Genomic DNA, 16,299 nt, shown 5'->3' with positions numbered 1-16,299 from the left:
GGTTGAGCTATCCAGCCCATCTCTGCTCCTTGCTCTTCTACGAGTGCTCTCTGATCATGGTTGTGTGGGCAGAGAGCAGACCATCTCCTTCTAGACAGAGGCCGAGGCTCGACTGAAGGGGTTATTTTCCTGCCTCTTAGGCAGAAACATCACTGTGCCTGGCTGAACTCTGAAGGACCTGCTGGGTTCAGGAAACAGCTCCCTTGTTTCCCCCTGCAGAACCTCTCCCTTCCTAAACAGCAGCACATGCCTTGGCTCCCTGTTGCTGCTTTGCTGGCTGTTCCTCAGGTGTGTTTGTGCTCTGCCTCTTCCTGCCCTCTCTCCCAGGTGCAGCAGCAGACTCGAGACATGGCGTGTGCTGAGAAGTGCCAGCAGTGCCAGCCCTGCAGCCCTTGCTGCCAGCCCTGCAGCCCGACCCCGCTGGCCAACAGCTGCAATGAGTGCTGTGTCAGGCAGTGCCAGAGCTCCACTGTCGTCATTGAGCTGCCTGCTGTGCTGGTGACCCTGCCCGGCCCCATCCTCAGCTCCTTCCCACAGAACACCGTGGTGGGATCCTCCACCTCCGCTGCTGTTGGCAGCATCCTCAGCTGTGATGGAGTGCCCATCAACTCCGGGGCTTTGTCCTCTTCTGCATCACAAGGTGCTACAATGGCATCAGAAGGTGCCCTTCTTGCTAAAGCACCAGTGACAGAATAGACAAGATGGCCAGAGGATGATTCCAGGCTGAATGCCACAGGTTCTTGTCATTGCTTTCAGAGAAACTGAGCATGTTCCTCTCCTTCTACAAACGATGTCAGCCCTTTAGATGTGGCTATCCTGGACTCTGAAAACACGACCTCTGCCTCTCATTTCCTTCCTGTGTTTTTTCCTTTCCCACTTTTTCCTTCATTATTCTCTTCTTCCCTCCATCTTGATGCCTACCAAAATAATATTAGGGTGGACCTGCCCCATTCTTCTGCTGTGGGCACTGATTCTTTTTTGCCTATGGTGATCCTTTCACTGTTTCCTTCTCTCAGAGACAACTGGTTTCTCTCCTTAGTCTCATTAAACCATGCTGCATCTCAGGTTTTGGCTGTGTTGTCCTTTTCACTCTGGATCCTCACTAAAGGTTATCCAGAGAGAAAGGAGTTTTGCCAGGTGTGAATAAATGGGAGAGCAACTGGACCCCCTTCCCAGAGGAGTTGAAGGGGAGGACATCTGTTTGCCACCCTCAGTTCCTGGCCCTTGGAGGTGAGGACAACAACTTTGGCTGCTCCACAACCAGCAACCATCAGTCCTTCCCTTGCTGCATCTCTGCCTAGAACTGTTCCCCTCTACCCTGGAATATGTCCTGCTGATGGTGATCCCAACATATGTTGTGTTCATGGGAGGACCTTGGTGCTGCAGGAGGCTCTGGGAGGTCAGAAGATCCCCAGGCACGCCAGGCAGTTCCTGTTGCTCTGGGCTCAGTTGTGCTTGGGGAGAAAGTTTGGTCAGAAGATGTCTATAAGGATTGGGGAGTAGGAAATAGTAGGAGAAATCATCCTGGCTTGAGCCCAGAGCCTTCTCCTCACCTTCTCATTCATCTTAAGAAGGAGGGGGCATGGCATGAACACACAGCATCATTTCTGATGGCCGAGTCCAGCAACTGCAGGCAGTGCAGACTCTGCTTGTCCCAAAAGAACAACCCTCTTCAGCCTTGGAAGTAGGATATTGAGGCTCTGCTTGATACAGGGAAGGCCTGGGTGGTCCCAGAACCACTAGGAACATGGCCATGAGAGAACTTTAAAGTTTCATGTAATTATTACTCAGGTACTTAAACACATCCCTGACCATGAAGGAAATGTCAAATGCCTCTCAAGGAGGATATTTGGGCATTCATATCACTGGGGCTGTAAACACAATGTTTTACTTACACTTATCAACGTTACCTCCCCTTCCTAACAGGTAAGGTAGTGAGGCTGGAAAGCTTTGAGATGGAGTCCCATCAGGTTCACTGAACAAGATATTTGAAGAAACTGAAATGGGAGGTTGAGTGCCACCAAAGGGGCTTGAGTCCAAGACACATAAGGAAAAGTACAAACGATAGTGCGTGGCCAGGGCCTGGGTGAGAGAAGAGGAAAACTTCTAGAATAAAGTTACCCCAACAAAAAAGGAAGAATAGAACAGTTCCTTTCTTTTGCTCCTTCCTCCTCACATTTTTCCCATACTTCAATGTGAGTTCATCCCACAGCCTGAACTCTTTCAAGACCTGCTCCACAGGATAAGGCCACAGCTCCTCTAGCCAGTTTCCATCTGCTCTGGCTTGGGGTCCATCAGGGGCTTCAGTGTGGAGATGTGCTCCTCATGATCTGCCCCACAGGCTGCAGAGGAATCTCCGTAGCATCACCAGAATTACCTCCTCCACTTTCTTCTTTGGGTTTGCAGGATTTTTAATGCAACACACTGTGACGGTCAAATAACAGACTTTATTCAGAGGGAAGAATAAAGACAATTCATTGTAAAACTTTCAGTGTCATATAGGGTTAGTATAATTAAGGGGCATGCATTATGTAAAACAGGGGAGAATCCAGGCTTAACTAAAGGATTACTGTTTGTTTATCCTGAGGAAAGCAAATATCTAAAGCTAATCCATTATTCATGAACACAAGGCAGAGGGGAAAAAAGAATACAGCAAAACAGGTCTTGGCACCAGGAAAGGAACACACACAAACTTCATTTCTGTTTAAATGCAAAAGATAGGAGATAAGCAATGTCTGCAAGCTGGATTAAGTCATCACTCTGGGAGTCTTCCTTGGATTCTGTTGTTTTTCCATTTTTGAATCCCAACAACACACTTGTTTTGGATTTCTTCTTTCCATACTTCCTGTGCACTGTTTTGCCTTTCCTTCAATATGTTTTCATGAAGGCTGGACCACTGTCACTGACAGGCTCAGGCTTGGCCAGCACCAAGTCCATTCTTTATCTGGCTGGAACTAGACTTGTAAAACTTGGGGAGAGTGTCTGGGATCTTCCCATAACCTCCTCACTGTTACAAAAACCTTGCCAAATAGCAGTGGGTACAAGGGATTATAAGGCAAATCTAGGTGAATACAAAAATCAGAAAAGAACCAGTTCATGTTGGTTTAACAGAGTATAAAGCAAATTGAATTAAATTAATTTAAAATTCAACACAAAACCAACATTTCAGGCTACAATAAAGGATAGATGTAACTTTGAATAATCATGCTCTAAGATTTGGAAAGAAATGCTCCAAAAATGCAGCCATCTAATGTGCTTGGTAGATCCATTTCATGTCTTTGGCAGGTTGAATAGATGGAGGTAGTTATTCTCGAGACTGGGTAGGGGACGGCTCTCAGAATAATCCAGACACACGCGGGGGTTGTGAATCATACCAAAAGCCTTTATTTCTTATGGGCGATTGGATTTGAGGGTTTGGATAGCGGCAGGGTTTGGAGGGGATTGGACAGTACATCTGAGGGCAGGATTCGGCTTAGGTACGGGGAGGAACCACATGGGGACATCCAGGGAGGGGAAAAACCACGGGGCTGCAAGCAGGAGGCAGGTGGGACTCAGGGAAAAAACCTCAGGGAAAAAAAATCACACAGTGAGGGGGAAGGAACATGGGCAGTGTGAGTTTTGGGTGTTGACCCGGACAAGTTAAGGCCATTTCCATAATGTTTTATCAGGAGATCTTATTTGCTCCATTTTACATTCTCCCTGGGCCTCTTTGAACCACCAGAGCACTTTACCAAAGGATTCTTTCTGGCAGGTCCTTGAGGAGACAAAAATCTGCCCTTACAAGAGTTCAGGGTTGTAATTTTGCTCTTTGCTCTGCACAGTCACTGCACATTGATGACAGCAGAGCAAACACAGCTTTTCCCCAAAATCACAAGAAGATCCCAGGTCTGCAAGTCTGCACAGACTTTATGTTGTCCTGCTCTTGTTCTGGCTCAAGCTTTTGTCTTCCATGTGTCTGGGGTCAAGTTGGAAATACATGTCGGTGAGTCGGAGAGTCATGGTCAGGATGAGTTTCATGACAATACTTGGGGTTAAATAATATCTAGTGATCACCAGGTGTGTACATAGAGATGAGGAAGGTCCCAAGTCAAGGTGGGAAGTCACACATCTATCAGAGTCCAAACTGAGATTGCTGGGATCTGTGGCCAGATACAGGCAGAGATCTGTCACAGCTGGAGCCATAACTCAGGTTGGGGCCAAGCACCAGGACATAAACTTGAAAGCTGCTCCAATAGGAAGGGGAGCCTCCCAGCAGCTCTACATGGTAAAGACCTCAGCAAGGCCACCAAAGGGAAGGGGACTGCACTCAGCTGTGCTACCTCTGTGCTGGGTGTGTCCATCCATTCTACACCTCACAGCAAAACAACACCTGAACACCTTCCATCCAATACTCATTTGGTGAGAGGTCTCAACCTTTGCCCCACTCAGCACCAAGTGGATGAGCTGCAGAAGTGCATCTGGCATTGGCCTGGACATGAGGAGTCTGTGTACCATCCCAGGCACCAGTAACACTCCAGCATAAGGGGTTCCACTGAAATATAACAACCTGCAGAGGCAGATGGGTTTCCTTGGTCTTTCTCTCTGTATATAGGGCAAGAAGTAGAGGGCACAGGAGGTAGAGACTGTGTTTCAGTCCTAATTCTCTGGGTACCTCTCTGCCAGGTTGAAGTCATGACCATTCAGCTGTAAATTCCATACCAGCTCCCATTCCTCATGTCAAAGGGAACATGCTTCTCTGTGGACATCATGAGCATATGCCCTCATGAGGGTCACCCAAGTACAGAATGACACATGCGTGCTCATACACACCTGCATGGAATAATGCAAAGAGTTGTATGCTCACCGGGAGTCAGCAGAGTCAAGCAAGACAGGAAAGATGTGCAGGGATGGGGACTCTGCTGAGGAGATACCAGGGACAAGTGTAGCAGAAAAGAACTCATGGAGAATGATCAGGGCCCAGACAAACTCCTTGGTGTCCCCAGAGGACCTACAGACAGCACACAGAGAGAAAGATGAACGAGATGAATGAGCACAGCACAATTTGTCTGAGGGCACTGTTAGTGTAGCAATAGGGTTAAACTCTCCCAGCAGACGCTCATCTGAGTGAAACAAGGAGTGACCACCAAAGAGAGATGGGAGAAACAAGAGACAATGGTGCGTCATGTCCCCTCACATGACAGCCCAAATATGACAGCAATGCCCATTCCTCACAACTTTGCTACAAACAAGACCACAGGAATGACCCAGATTAACATCACCTGCCAGCACAGGACACCACCAGCCCTTGACCTGAGCATTCTGACAGCACTGAGCATTCTTTCTGACCCGGAAATCCTTGTACCTCTCCTCCCAATACTTACAAAAGACTTTTCATAAGGGGAAGCACACAGCAGAAGCCAGGAAATGAAAGGCAGCAGTGCAGGAAACCAGGACACAGCCCCTACCATTACCTGGGATGGTTCATATTTGACATGAGCTGTCAGAAAATTATGCCTTCCACAAAGGGTGCCTGTGGGTTTGAGGCAGTGCAGGACTGCTATAAAAGGCAGCCCAAGTCTCTGCTCTCTCATCCACTTCTCTTGCCTCCTCCTGCAGAATCAGGTAAGTGAGAAGCCCCTTCCCCTCCTCCTACTGCAAGACTAGGTCTTTCCTTGCTGAATGTCTCAGTTGACTTGGGCTGTGCTAGCTGAGGGCTGAGAGCTGCTTCTCCTGGGAGAGGGAAGGAGGGAAAAGGTTCTCTGCAGAGAGAGGATGGAACTTGGTTGATGTGCCTCCTGGGCTTTGAACGGGGCAGTGAAATGTGGGCCAGGGGGTGCCTTGGCTGCAGGCTGGTTGGGTGCAGAGCTGCTTCTCATGTGTCTGTGCTTTGTGCTTCTCCCTGGCCTTTCTCCCAGGTGTTCCTGTGAGCCAGAGACATGTCCTGCTGCCAGCCCTGCAACCCTTGCTGCCAGCCCTGTGGCCCAACCCCGCTGGCCAACAGCTGCAATGAGTGCTGTGTCAGGCAGTGCCAGGACTCCACCGTGGCCATCCAGCCCTCTCCCGTGGTGGTGACCCTGCCCGGCCCCATCCTCAGCTCCTTCCCACAGAACACCGTGGTGGGATCCTCCACCTCCGCTGCCGTTGGCAGCATCCTCAGCTGTGATGGAGTGCCCGTCAGCTCCGGGGGCTTTGACCTCTCCTGCATCACCAGGTGCTATGGTGGCAGATGTCCCCCCTGCTAAAGCTGTTGGCAACATCTTTAAGCAAGAACATCCAAGACCTCAGAACATGGTGCTGGACAAGAGATAGAGTTTTAAACCTTTGTACTTGGAATACATCTCTGGATTCTTCTGTAAATGGTGGCAGGAAGCATACAGCCTCCTCATTGTCTACTTTTCTATCTTCCACTTTCCTCTCTCTCCTTTCCTTGCTGTCTGTGTCTCTCCAGGCCAGCCAGGGGGACATGTCAGCCTCTCTCCTTCTGCAGGACAGGCACATCGACACACTGTAGAACCTGCACTGCATCTTAGTGGCTGTTCCTGGTGCTCTCTATGAGCCACCTCCTTCTCCTCTTTAGAGCCATTAAATTTTTCGTGCATCCAAGCATGGGCCTCTGAGTCATCCTTCATTCTGTGGCAATTCTCCCAGTCTGCTCCAGGAGAAAAGTTGTTTTTTGGAAAGGATTAGGTTGGGGTAAAGGAGACCTTTCCTCATTGCCAGAGGAAGGAAAGAGTGGGACTCACTTCGCTGGGTTGTCTTTTGTGCCCTTTCCCTTGGAGGTGAGGGAGATATTCCTGACTACTCCACAACCAATGGCCACCAGCCCTTGCAGCATCTCTTCTCGGGTGCGTCTGGAGCACTGTACCCTGGAATATGTTCTGTGAATGGGGAGCTGCCCAACCACTGCTTCCTTCGAGTGAGGAGCCCATGGTTGCAGATCAGTGGATGAGGTCAGTAGCCCCTTTGGCTCTTGGGCAACAGATCTCTCATGAGCTTTTTTCTAGAGTAGGATGTTCAAATCGAGGATGACTCCAAAGGATGAAAGGAGGGGGGAGACAATAATGTGTGGGAACAGTCCACAGTCTCACCTCTCACTTCCCCTCTCCTCCACTACTTGGTCTAGGATCAATGGTCAAGCACACATGGGCAGAGGTCAGTGTACCTCATATGGTCCTTCAGCACCTGCCAGGGCCCAGTTGATTTCCAGATATTCAGGGCTGAGGTAATTCTCAAGTTAGGATTAGTATCATCCACAAAAGGAAGTCACCACTCCTGGTGAATCCAACACTCCCACTGAGCACTTCAGTTCCCAGGGTGCCCAAAGACCCTGTGCCTTCTTTATAGCACTTTGTCTCCTCCAAACCTGGGATAGATTTTTGGTCCTCTAAGTTTGCACCATTGCCTACTCTGGAACTGAGCAAGAGCAGTCATTCACTTCACTCCCACTGGACCATTGTGGTGACAGAGAAATTGCCCAAGCAGTCAGGGATCAGGTTCAGAAACTTAAAGCCCTTATGGAATTGAGACTGGACAGAGACATCAAGGGCAACAGGGAAAGCTTTTAGGGGTGTGTTGTAAATAAAAGGAAAACTAGAGAAAATGTGGGCCCTCTCTAGAAGAAAACAGGAGACCTGTTTACCCAGGACATGGAGAAAGCTGCGGTATCCAACGACTACTTTTTTGCCTTGATCCTCACTGAGAAGAGCTTCAGCTACACCACCTGACTTGCAGAAGGCAAAGGCAAGGACTGGCACAGGTTGCCCAGAGAAGCTGTGGCTGCCTCATCCTTGGAAGTGTCCCAGACCAGGTTGGATGGGGCTTGGAGCAACCTGGGCTGCTGGAAGGTGTCCCTGCCCACAGCAAGAGGTCAGAATAATCACTAAGGTCCCTTCCAATCCAAGCAGTTCTGGGATTCTAGATTTTTTCTAGGATTCTAGGATTCATTAATGACTTGGACACAGGACTGGAATGGATACTGAGTGAGATTGCTGATGACACGAAACTGGGAGGAGCTGCTAACTCCCCTGAGGGCAGAGAGGCCCTGCAGAGAGTACTCAATAAATTAGAGATGGGTAATCACCAACCATAGGAAGTTCAACAAGGGGAAGTGCCGGATTCTGCATCTGGTGTGGGGCCACCCTGGCTCTGGTTATGGACTGGGGAACAAAATGCTGGAGAGAAGCTCCAGGAGGGCCAATCATGTCTGAGAGGGCATCAGGCCCAGAGTCACAGGCTGAGGGAAGGAGGGGATTGTCCCACTCCACTCTGCACTGGTGATGCCTTAAGATTTTATATATTTGTATAAATACATATGTATTTTTGTATATTCATGTGTATTTGTATATATTTTATATTTGTAGATTTTTGTATAGGTGTATAAGTTTCTTACATTTGAAGCAACAGCTAAGAGTTTCTAGCTCTGTGCTACATTCTTGAGTTTCTATCTCAAGGGTGAGATGGCTGCCAGAAGATCTTGCTTAGACTTATGTACCAAAACTAGAGGAGTAAGATACCATTTTAGCCAAAACAAGATAGAAGACCCGGGGACCTTGGAGAAGCTCCAAGAAGGGAAAAGTGGCATGAAGATGATGAAAGTGAAGAAGTAAGGGGTCTTGAGATCCCTGACTCAATTCCAAGGAGGCATGCCGAGGGGCAGATCTGGAAGAGGTTCTCAGGGTGGAACCAAGATGGTACGAAGGTGGACAGTTAATGGGCTGGATGCAATCTTTAGTTATGACAATTAGGTAATGTTATAAATTTGTATAACTCCCATACTGTGTGTGCACCTTTTCACCTGCACCCATATCCTGCATATGTACCTACACCATGCACCTGAAAATACTTTTTAAAGAACTGCTTTCTACTTTACCTATACGAATGTTGTCTTGAAATGTTTTCTAAAAGTTTAGGCAACACTGGAGCAGCCTCGCCTGCAATATTGGGGCAGTTTGGGGCACTGCAAAATAAGAAAGATATTAAGTCATTAGAGAGTGTCTAAAGGAGGCCATGAGGATGGTGAAAGGCCTTGAGGGGAAGCATGAGGAGCGGCTGAGGGCACTTGGTCTGTTCAGCTGGAGAAGAGGAGACTAAAGGGAGACCTCCTTGCAGTCTTCAGCATCCTCCTGGGGGGCAGCAGAGGGGCAGGTCCTGATCACTTCACTCTCGTGGCATCAGTGACAGGACTCGAGGAAATACCTGGAGCTGAGTCAGGAGAGGTTTAAATTTGATATCAGGAAAAGGTTCTTCACCCAGAGGGTGACTGGGGACAGGAACAGGCTCTCCAGGGCACTGGTCACAGCACCAAGCCTGTCTGAGCACAAGACAAGTTTGGACAATGCTCTCAGGAACATGGTGGTATTGTTGGGGTACCCTGCTAAAGGCCAGGGGTTGGACTCAGTGATCCTGATGGGTCCCTTCCAACTCAGCATTTTCCATGATTCTATGATTCTATGTCCTTTGGTGCATTCAATCTTGACTGGCTGCCAGACGCTCACACAGATTTTCTCAATTCCGACACAGGGAGCAAATAAGGTGAAAAAAGTCATGGGTAAAGATAAAGACAGAGAGATCAAGGAACAGTTACTCTCACAGACAAAACTGACTCAACTGTCTTAGTGTGTATTATTACCAATTTACAACAGAATCAGTGCACTGGGTGATTCATCCGTACCAAGTCTTCTCCATCCCCTCATCCTGCTGGGAACAACAGAGCCTTGTTTCAGAAGGAATCTGTTTTCCACCAAACCGCACATGATGATAGGATCTCCAGCAAGATAACAGAAGGCAGATCTGTGTTACCAAGGTAAGAAACCTCTCCCCATGCTAAACTTTGCTGGTAGAAGTTCCAGGCTGGGTGGATGGAAGGCACAGCACTAGTATGTACTCAGGGAGGTGGGAGCCATCCAAGATGATGAGGAATTGGAACTGGGGTTTAAGGTTTTCATAGTTGTTCCTCCTCACCCCTCTGGAGGTGTCCTGGTCCCAGCACAAAAGGACCAGGCTCTACAGATGAGAAAGTAGAGAGGTGGGGCCCAACACAGCTTTCCTCGGGGGACACTCTGCCAGGAGGTGCCAGGCTTTTTTTCACAGTGGACTGAGGTGCATGCTGAGAACAACATTCCTGTTTGTGTGAGAGAGACTCGGAAAAACACCTGGCAGCCTCAAGAGCAGCAATTCTGGAAACAACCAGTGGGGAAGATGAAAGAAGTGAGGAAGAGAAAATATTGATTCTTATCTTGCCTGAAACACTCCCTCTCTGGTTCTTTCTTCTCTGGTAGTGAATCATCTTGGTTCTTCAGCCAACAGCCCACTGAAACTTTTCATGGAGACCACCCTGTTGGGGATCCTGCAGATGACCATGTGGAAGAATCACCCCTTGAGCTTTCCTTAGGCACAAATTGCCAGCTGACATGTAGACAAAGCACAGAAGATGGGAGCATGCTAACTGAGCAGGTTAGTGCAGACCCTCTGTCTGCACTTCTCCATGACCATCCACCTTCCCATCCTCTCAGAATCAGGGCATTTCTTCATGTGCCTCATTCTATTTACCTCTTTCTGATTCTCCCTATTATATCTCTCCCTCTGACACAATGCAATTTCCTATAAATATTTAGTTCTGCCTGTCACTCCAGAAGGTTTCACTGCTAACATGGGCATTTTTACTGCTCCAGAAAGGAAAACAGCTAAAACAACTCTGTAGCCACCAACTGGATTTGTAGACTTCCAACACAGCTGCTCTCCAAGGTCAGCTCTTGGTTCCACCAAATGGACTTTGCATAACACAGAGGGAAAAGCTCATTTTGAGAAATAGAGCTTTTTGTCAGGAAACTGGGGCACAGCAAACCAATGGTGGTTCCCCTGAGGAGAGACATGAAAAGAAATGGAACAGCTTGGAGCATGGGTGGCAGTCTGGTTGAACAGAAAATCCTGCCAAGTCTCAGGCTGATGAGTCTTTTTCATATGCTGAGGGTTTGGCTGATGGTGAGGTGCATGGCTGGGAAAGGATTTTCCTTCCTCGGGCAATTTTGGTTAGGAGGTAAAACCACAAGAGCAGTCAGGTCTCACAAGAAGGGCTCCCTTCTCAACTGTGCCTCAGAGGAGGCTGAGAGGAGAAGAACAAGAGCAGGACAAGCCAGTTGGATACACCTTTTTAATACTCATTCCCATACTACAATTAGTTTCAGCTCAGAGGGTGTTGACGGACCCTGGTGTAATATATCAATAGCTCTCACCCAAGTTCAGGCACTCCTTGAACCTGTCAGTTTTATTGGACTGTTGTGCTCTTTTTCCAAGATGTTGAGTTTGGACTCAAGGCATAGAAGTCACACCAGGATTCTGTTAATGGTGTTTGTCACCACTGCACACGCTGGAGAGGCAGAGGCCCAACCTCACTCCAAGGCCAACAGCTGGGCGAGCTGAGGTCAGACCTACATGCAAACAGTGCTGGAGAGGGAACCACTCCATAGGGAACACACACACAAGTGTGTAATGTTTCTCAGCTCCACAACCCACCAGATATGCCTCATTTTTGTGCATAATGAAATTAGCAAGGTTGAGGTTTGTCTTATCTTTTTGTGAAATCCTGACACTTTGAGTATAATTTAATAGGGCATGGTCCCAAGGATTTTGTGTTTGAACTGAAGGAATTATATTTGTCCCTACTAAGAGGGGAAAAAAGACTATAGAATCACTAAGGTTGGAAAAGACCTTTAAGTCCATATCAGGAGTGTGCTGCCATTGTCATTGCCATGGATATCTATTCCTATTATACTCCAATTTTTGGATCCTGCAGCTCTTATTGGGGCGTTACTGACATTCAAATGCTCATCAGTAAATATCAGACGCCATTTTCTGTCCAGCTTTAGAACTGGCCAAAACAGTAAATTATATGGTGAGTGGGGCCTGGAGATAATTTGTCGTTTTTCCAGATCACCTACAGCTTCAGAAATTCCTTTTCATGCTGCAGCAGAAGTTGTGTGTTGTGGTACATTAGCAGCCCTGGAATCAGGGAGTGCAGGTGCTTCTTGGCAAACAAAAATTGTAGCCTCCTAATTTTCATCAGGTCCACATTTGTACTAAAGGAGCACACAGAGCCAGGTTCAGCTCTTCAGAACATCAAAGCTCCAAATGTTTCCACTGTGATCTTTAACTGCAGCTTTTCACCCAGGAGCCATAAATTAACTTGGGTGTTTGGTACTTAACTCTTGCTCTGTTCACTCCAGTGATTTTAACTCTTTGCAGTCCAGGTCGTACACTCACCTTCTCAACTGTGCTAATATTGAATGTTGTGCTCCCGTATCTATTAGAGATGTCAATAATTGTTAATGAGGACTGACTGGAATCAAATATATATGAGCCATTTTAATCTATCTGTTGATAGACTTCCACGCAACTGACTGACAGGCCCAGTTACCCTCCAGGCCTTATTCAGTCTCTGATCTTGAATTTTGGAGAGAGAAAGGATTTTATTACCTCCTCTTGGAGCTGGTGATGTGTGTTTGGACTATTTTCTCTCTGATTGCTATCGCTGGGAGTCTGGCTCATATTAATCAGACTCTGGATGACTGCAACAGGCTGTCTGGGAATTGCAGCTGTTGGAATGCCTAATGCTAATGCTTAATTATATAACTCTCTCCATTGCTGAGTTGTGTATGGACATTCAATGCATTTAGATTCCCAGTATTAATGACCTCTATTTTTGGTTTCACCAGACTGATCACTCCATTTCACCTGTATATTGTCATACATTCATGTAGCCCAGGTGTGGACATTTCTGTGCATTAGGGCTTCTTCCTGACCTTCAGCAACTTCCCTTATAGTCAAGAGGGTGTAAAAATCTGTGTCATCTCCTTTTATGAAGAGATAAGGTACAAGTATGTCAGGGGCTCCCTTAATTAACAGGTTTAACATGTCATAATTTACAGTAGTCAAAAGAGGGACATTCAGAGGGCTAAGCTCATGCAGGGCTTGCCTACAGGCAGCTTTTGTAACAGCTGTGGAGAGCTTATTCAAAGATCTCCTGGGTATTAACAAAGGCTCTCCTCTCTCTAACACATCCACTCCTCCAGCCCACTGTGCCACTTTACTTGTTATGGAGTGGAATCATCTAAGGGGTTGAGATCAGAATTTAAAAAGACACCAGGACCCCCAAATTACACTGGTCTTGTCACCATTCGGTAAGATTCTGTGTCCTCCAGATAGACATACTCACCATAAATATTCAGCTTCAGTCTGGGAGGACACATCAGGGCAAAGAGATCTGTGAAGAAACCAGAGGTCACAGAAGACTTGGTGGAACTGTTGGACCACCTCATTCCCAGTCCCAGTTCTGGCCCAAATCAGCCCCAGTCTGATCATTCATGTCTGCCCTTGGCCCTGCACACCCAAGGAGCACCACAGGCAGCCCCCAGCCCTGCACCCCAGCACAGCCATGTCCCTCTGCTCCACCACCCCACTGCTCCACCACCCCACTGCCCCACCACCCCACTGCCCCTGCCAATCCTGGGACTCTGCTCCAGCCATGTCCTCTCCCCTGCTGCTGCCAGCTCTGCTCTGGGGCTGTGTCCCAAGCTGGCACCACATGGGATCTCACTCAGTCCTGAGCCCTGGCAGGGCACAGAGGTGAGGCAAGAGGAGTGGGAGGGGGCTGTGCTGCAGGGAGTCCTCTCCCCCAGGCAGAGGGTGTGTGGAACAGAAGTGGGATGGGACAGGGAGCACAGGACTGCCAAGCCGTCACCCCCATGCACTACCCAGCACAGACAGAGGTGGGATGAACTGCCATCATGGGGAAATCTGGCAGTAATGGATTTCACAGAATCACAGAACATGCTGAGTTGGAAGGGGCACACGAGGAGCAAGTCCAACTCCTGGCCCTGCACAGGACCATACCCACGAGTCACATCATGTGCCTGAGAGCATTGTCCAAATGCCTTTTGAACTCTGTCAGCCTTGATGCTGAGACCACTGCCCTGGGGAGCCTGTTCAGTGACAAACCACTCTCTGGGAGAAGAACCTTTTTCTAATATCCAACCTAAATCTGCCCTGACACAACTTTAAGCCATTCCCTTCAGGTCCTGTCACTGGTTCCCACAGAGCAGAAGTCAGTGCCTGCCCCTTCTTTGCCACTCCTGAGGAAGGTGTAACTGCAGAGAGGTCCCTCCTCAGTCTCCTCTTCTCCAGCTGAACACACGATACTCATACAGCTTCCCTCAAGGCCCTTCACCTTTCAGGAAACCGGGCAGAAGGAACAAATCAAGTGCTGCTGCCCAGCACCCCAAAACCCCTCACTGATCCTCCACCCCAGAACCCCACAGGCTGGTGCTGCCCTTGGATCTGGAATTGTCCACCTAGAGACCCATGAAAGGCTGGCAGCAGCCCCAGAAATAGAGGCTTGGAGTGTGGAGCAAGCAGGAGCTGCAGCTCAGACCTGGGGCCTGAAGGCAGAGCCACTGGAGGGACCAGCAGGAGCAGAACTGCTTGGAGCCACATTGACTGTATGGGAGTGTGAGCAAGGGTTGCTCCCAGCACAGCCACTCAGTCATGGGGTTCCCAGTGCCCTGCAAGCAGCCAGAGTGGAGTAGGGATGACAGCAACAGGGAATAGCAGGAATATTTTGAAGTTAAGTACTTTCTATTTTTACAGTACACATATTTTCTCAAAATGTCTCATTGGAAAATGGGTTATTTAAAACTGCATCAGGAAGCAAAGGACACTGGGATCTGCCAGAAGCTCTTGTGCATCAAAAAAGCAGGAAGTCAGCTTTCAGGTGAAGTCTCCAGGCGATGGAAAGTAAGTGTTGGCTGTGATGCAAAAATGCAGGAAGACCCAAGTGCTGAAGGGCAGGTGGGAGGAGATTGTGAAGCAAGGGAGGTAGAAAAAGTAAAGGGGAGAAGCTGAGAGAAATGAGGGCTGCTGGGCACAATGAGGTCTGGAACGTGAAATGGATCCTTCATTCCTCTCAAACACCAGAACCAAAGCCAGCTCTCCTTTCCAACACTTTGAGAGAGCATCTTTCCCCAGCTTGCACCATGACTCACAAGTCCATGATCCTCTCTCCTCTTCCTCAGTCCAGGGTGTCTTTTGTAGACAAAAGTTACCTATTAAATTTGGTCCAGCCCCCACTCATCAGACAACATTGTGAGGGCAGATTTCATCTCCTGAGTCTTCAGGGTGAACATGAGAGGATTCAAAACAGGCGCTTTGTGGAGCCCAAGTCAGCAGCTGGCTCCGTCCTCAGGGACATGAGATCACAGACATGTAACAGAAGGTCACAAAGGCCTCCAGCTGAGAGTGAGGCCTGGAGAGAATGAGGCCTGGACCTGCACAGAGGGAGGGAACTGCTTTTAGGGACTCTGTGTCAGGTTGTCATGGATTTCTTCTCACCAATTCTATGGCCATGTTGAGAGACAATAGAAAGACATACAGCCCTGACAACCAGAACTCAGCACATGTTCTGATTTCAAGTGGGATTTTCTGGTGAGACTGCAGAACTTCTCCCAACTTGCAGAACAAAAGAGATCATATACCCACAGCTAAGCAGCAACACAATCCAGTGTGCCACTGCTCTGCCATCACTGGCCTTCAGAACTCAGAAAGTGTGAGAGGAGCTACACTTCTACTGACAGGTGGGGGACAGAAACCTGACTTATCTAATAGTTCACCTTAGAAGAAAGATTGAAATGATGTGGTTCATCTGTCTTCAGTTGGACTGATCTGACTTCCTGCACTTCCACAAATTAAGCAGTGAAACAATGAGGCCACTGGGCAGGGGCTGGTAGACTGGAAGCACTGTGCCCTGACAGGATGGCAGCCTGGATCACTTGAGCATTCAAAGTGGAAAATGAACTACTCAAAGAAATTTCAGTCCCAGAAGGGACTTGGATACAACAGTTCTTACACCTCAGGGAGTATAAGCTTAATTTTAGAAACACATTGTTGAATAAAATTACTGCCTGTCTATTCTACAAAACAAAATATTTCATACTAAGTTAAAATTTTAAGTTTGGGATGAGTGGGAGTTAAAAGACTGATATCAAGGGATTATCACCAGACTCTTCCACAGTCATAGCCAATGTCTGTTCTCATCCTTTGTCTGCACCAAATGTCACCAGGAATGGAAATTGATATGTTTCCACAGGAGACTGAAGTTACACTTTGGGTCTCTGTCTCAGACATGTGTCTTAAGTCTGTGTTTCAACCATCATGTTCTCCATGATCTGAGAACTGGATCTGTGGCTCAATCATGGCATTCTCAGAGGTGGTTTGAAGCCTTGTCTTAGCCACAATCCTCTGACAGAACTGAAGCAGAGTTGCCAAAAGCTG

At 48.1% G+C, this 16,299-nt stretch overlaps 1 protein-coding gene across 1 annotated transcript; it reads left to right on the top strand.

Annotated features, from left to right (window-relative positions):
- Positions 1 to 348: 348 nt before the first annotated feature.
- On the top strand, positions 349 to 6,221 carry LOC139682634 (feather keratin Cos1-2-like). Its single transcript, XM_071577107.1, has 2 exons — positions 349 to 374; positions 5,912 to 6,221. The coding sequence occupies exons 1-2, from the start codon at positions 349 to 351 to the stop codon at positions 6,219 to 6,221; spliced, it is 336 nt and encodes a 111-aa protein (XP_071433208.1).
- Positions 6,222 to 16,299: the final 10,078 nt, after the last annotated feature.

This window comes from Pithys albifrons, chromosome 25 (genome assembly GCF_047495875.1).
Source record: "Pithys albifrons albifrons isolate INPA30051 chromosome 25, PitAlb_v1, whole genome shotgun sequence".
In the NCBI taxonomy this organism is placed as follows: Eukaryota; Metazoa; Chordata; class Aves; order Passeriformes; family Thamnophilidae; genus Pithys; species Pithys albifrons.
Note: the sequence above shows the minus strand (reverse complement) of the source record. Positions and strands in the feature narration are given on the sequence as shown.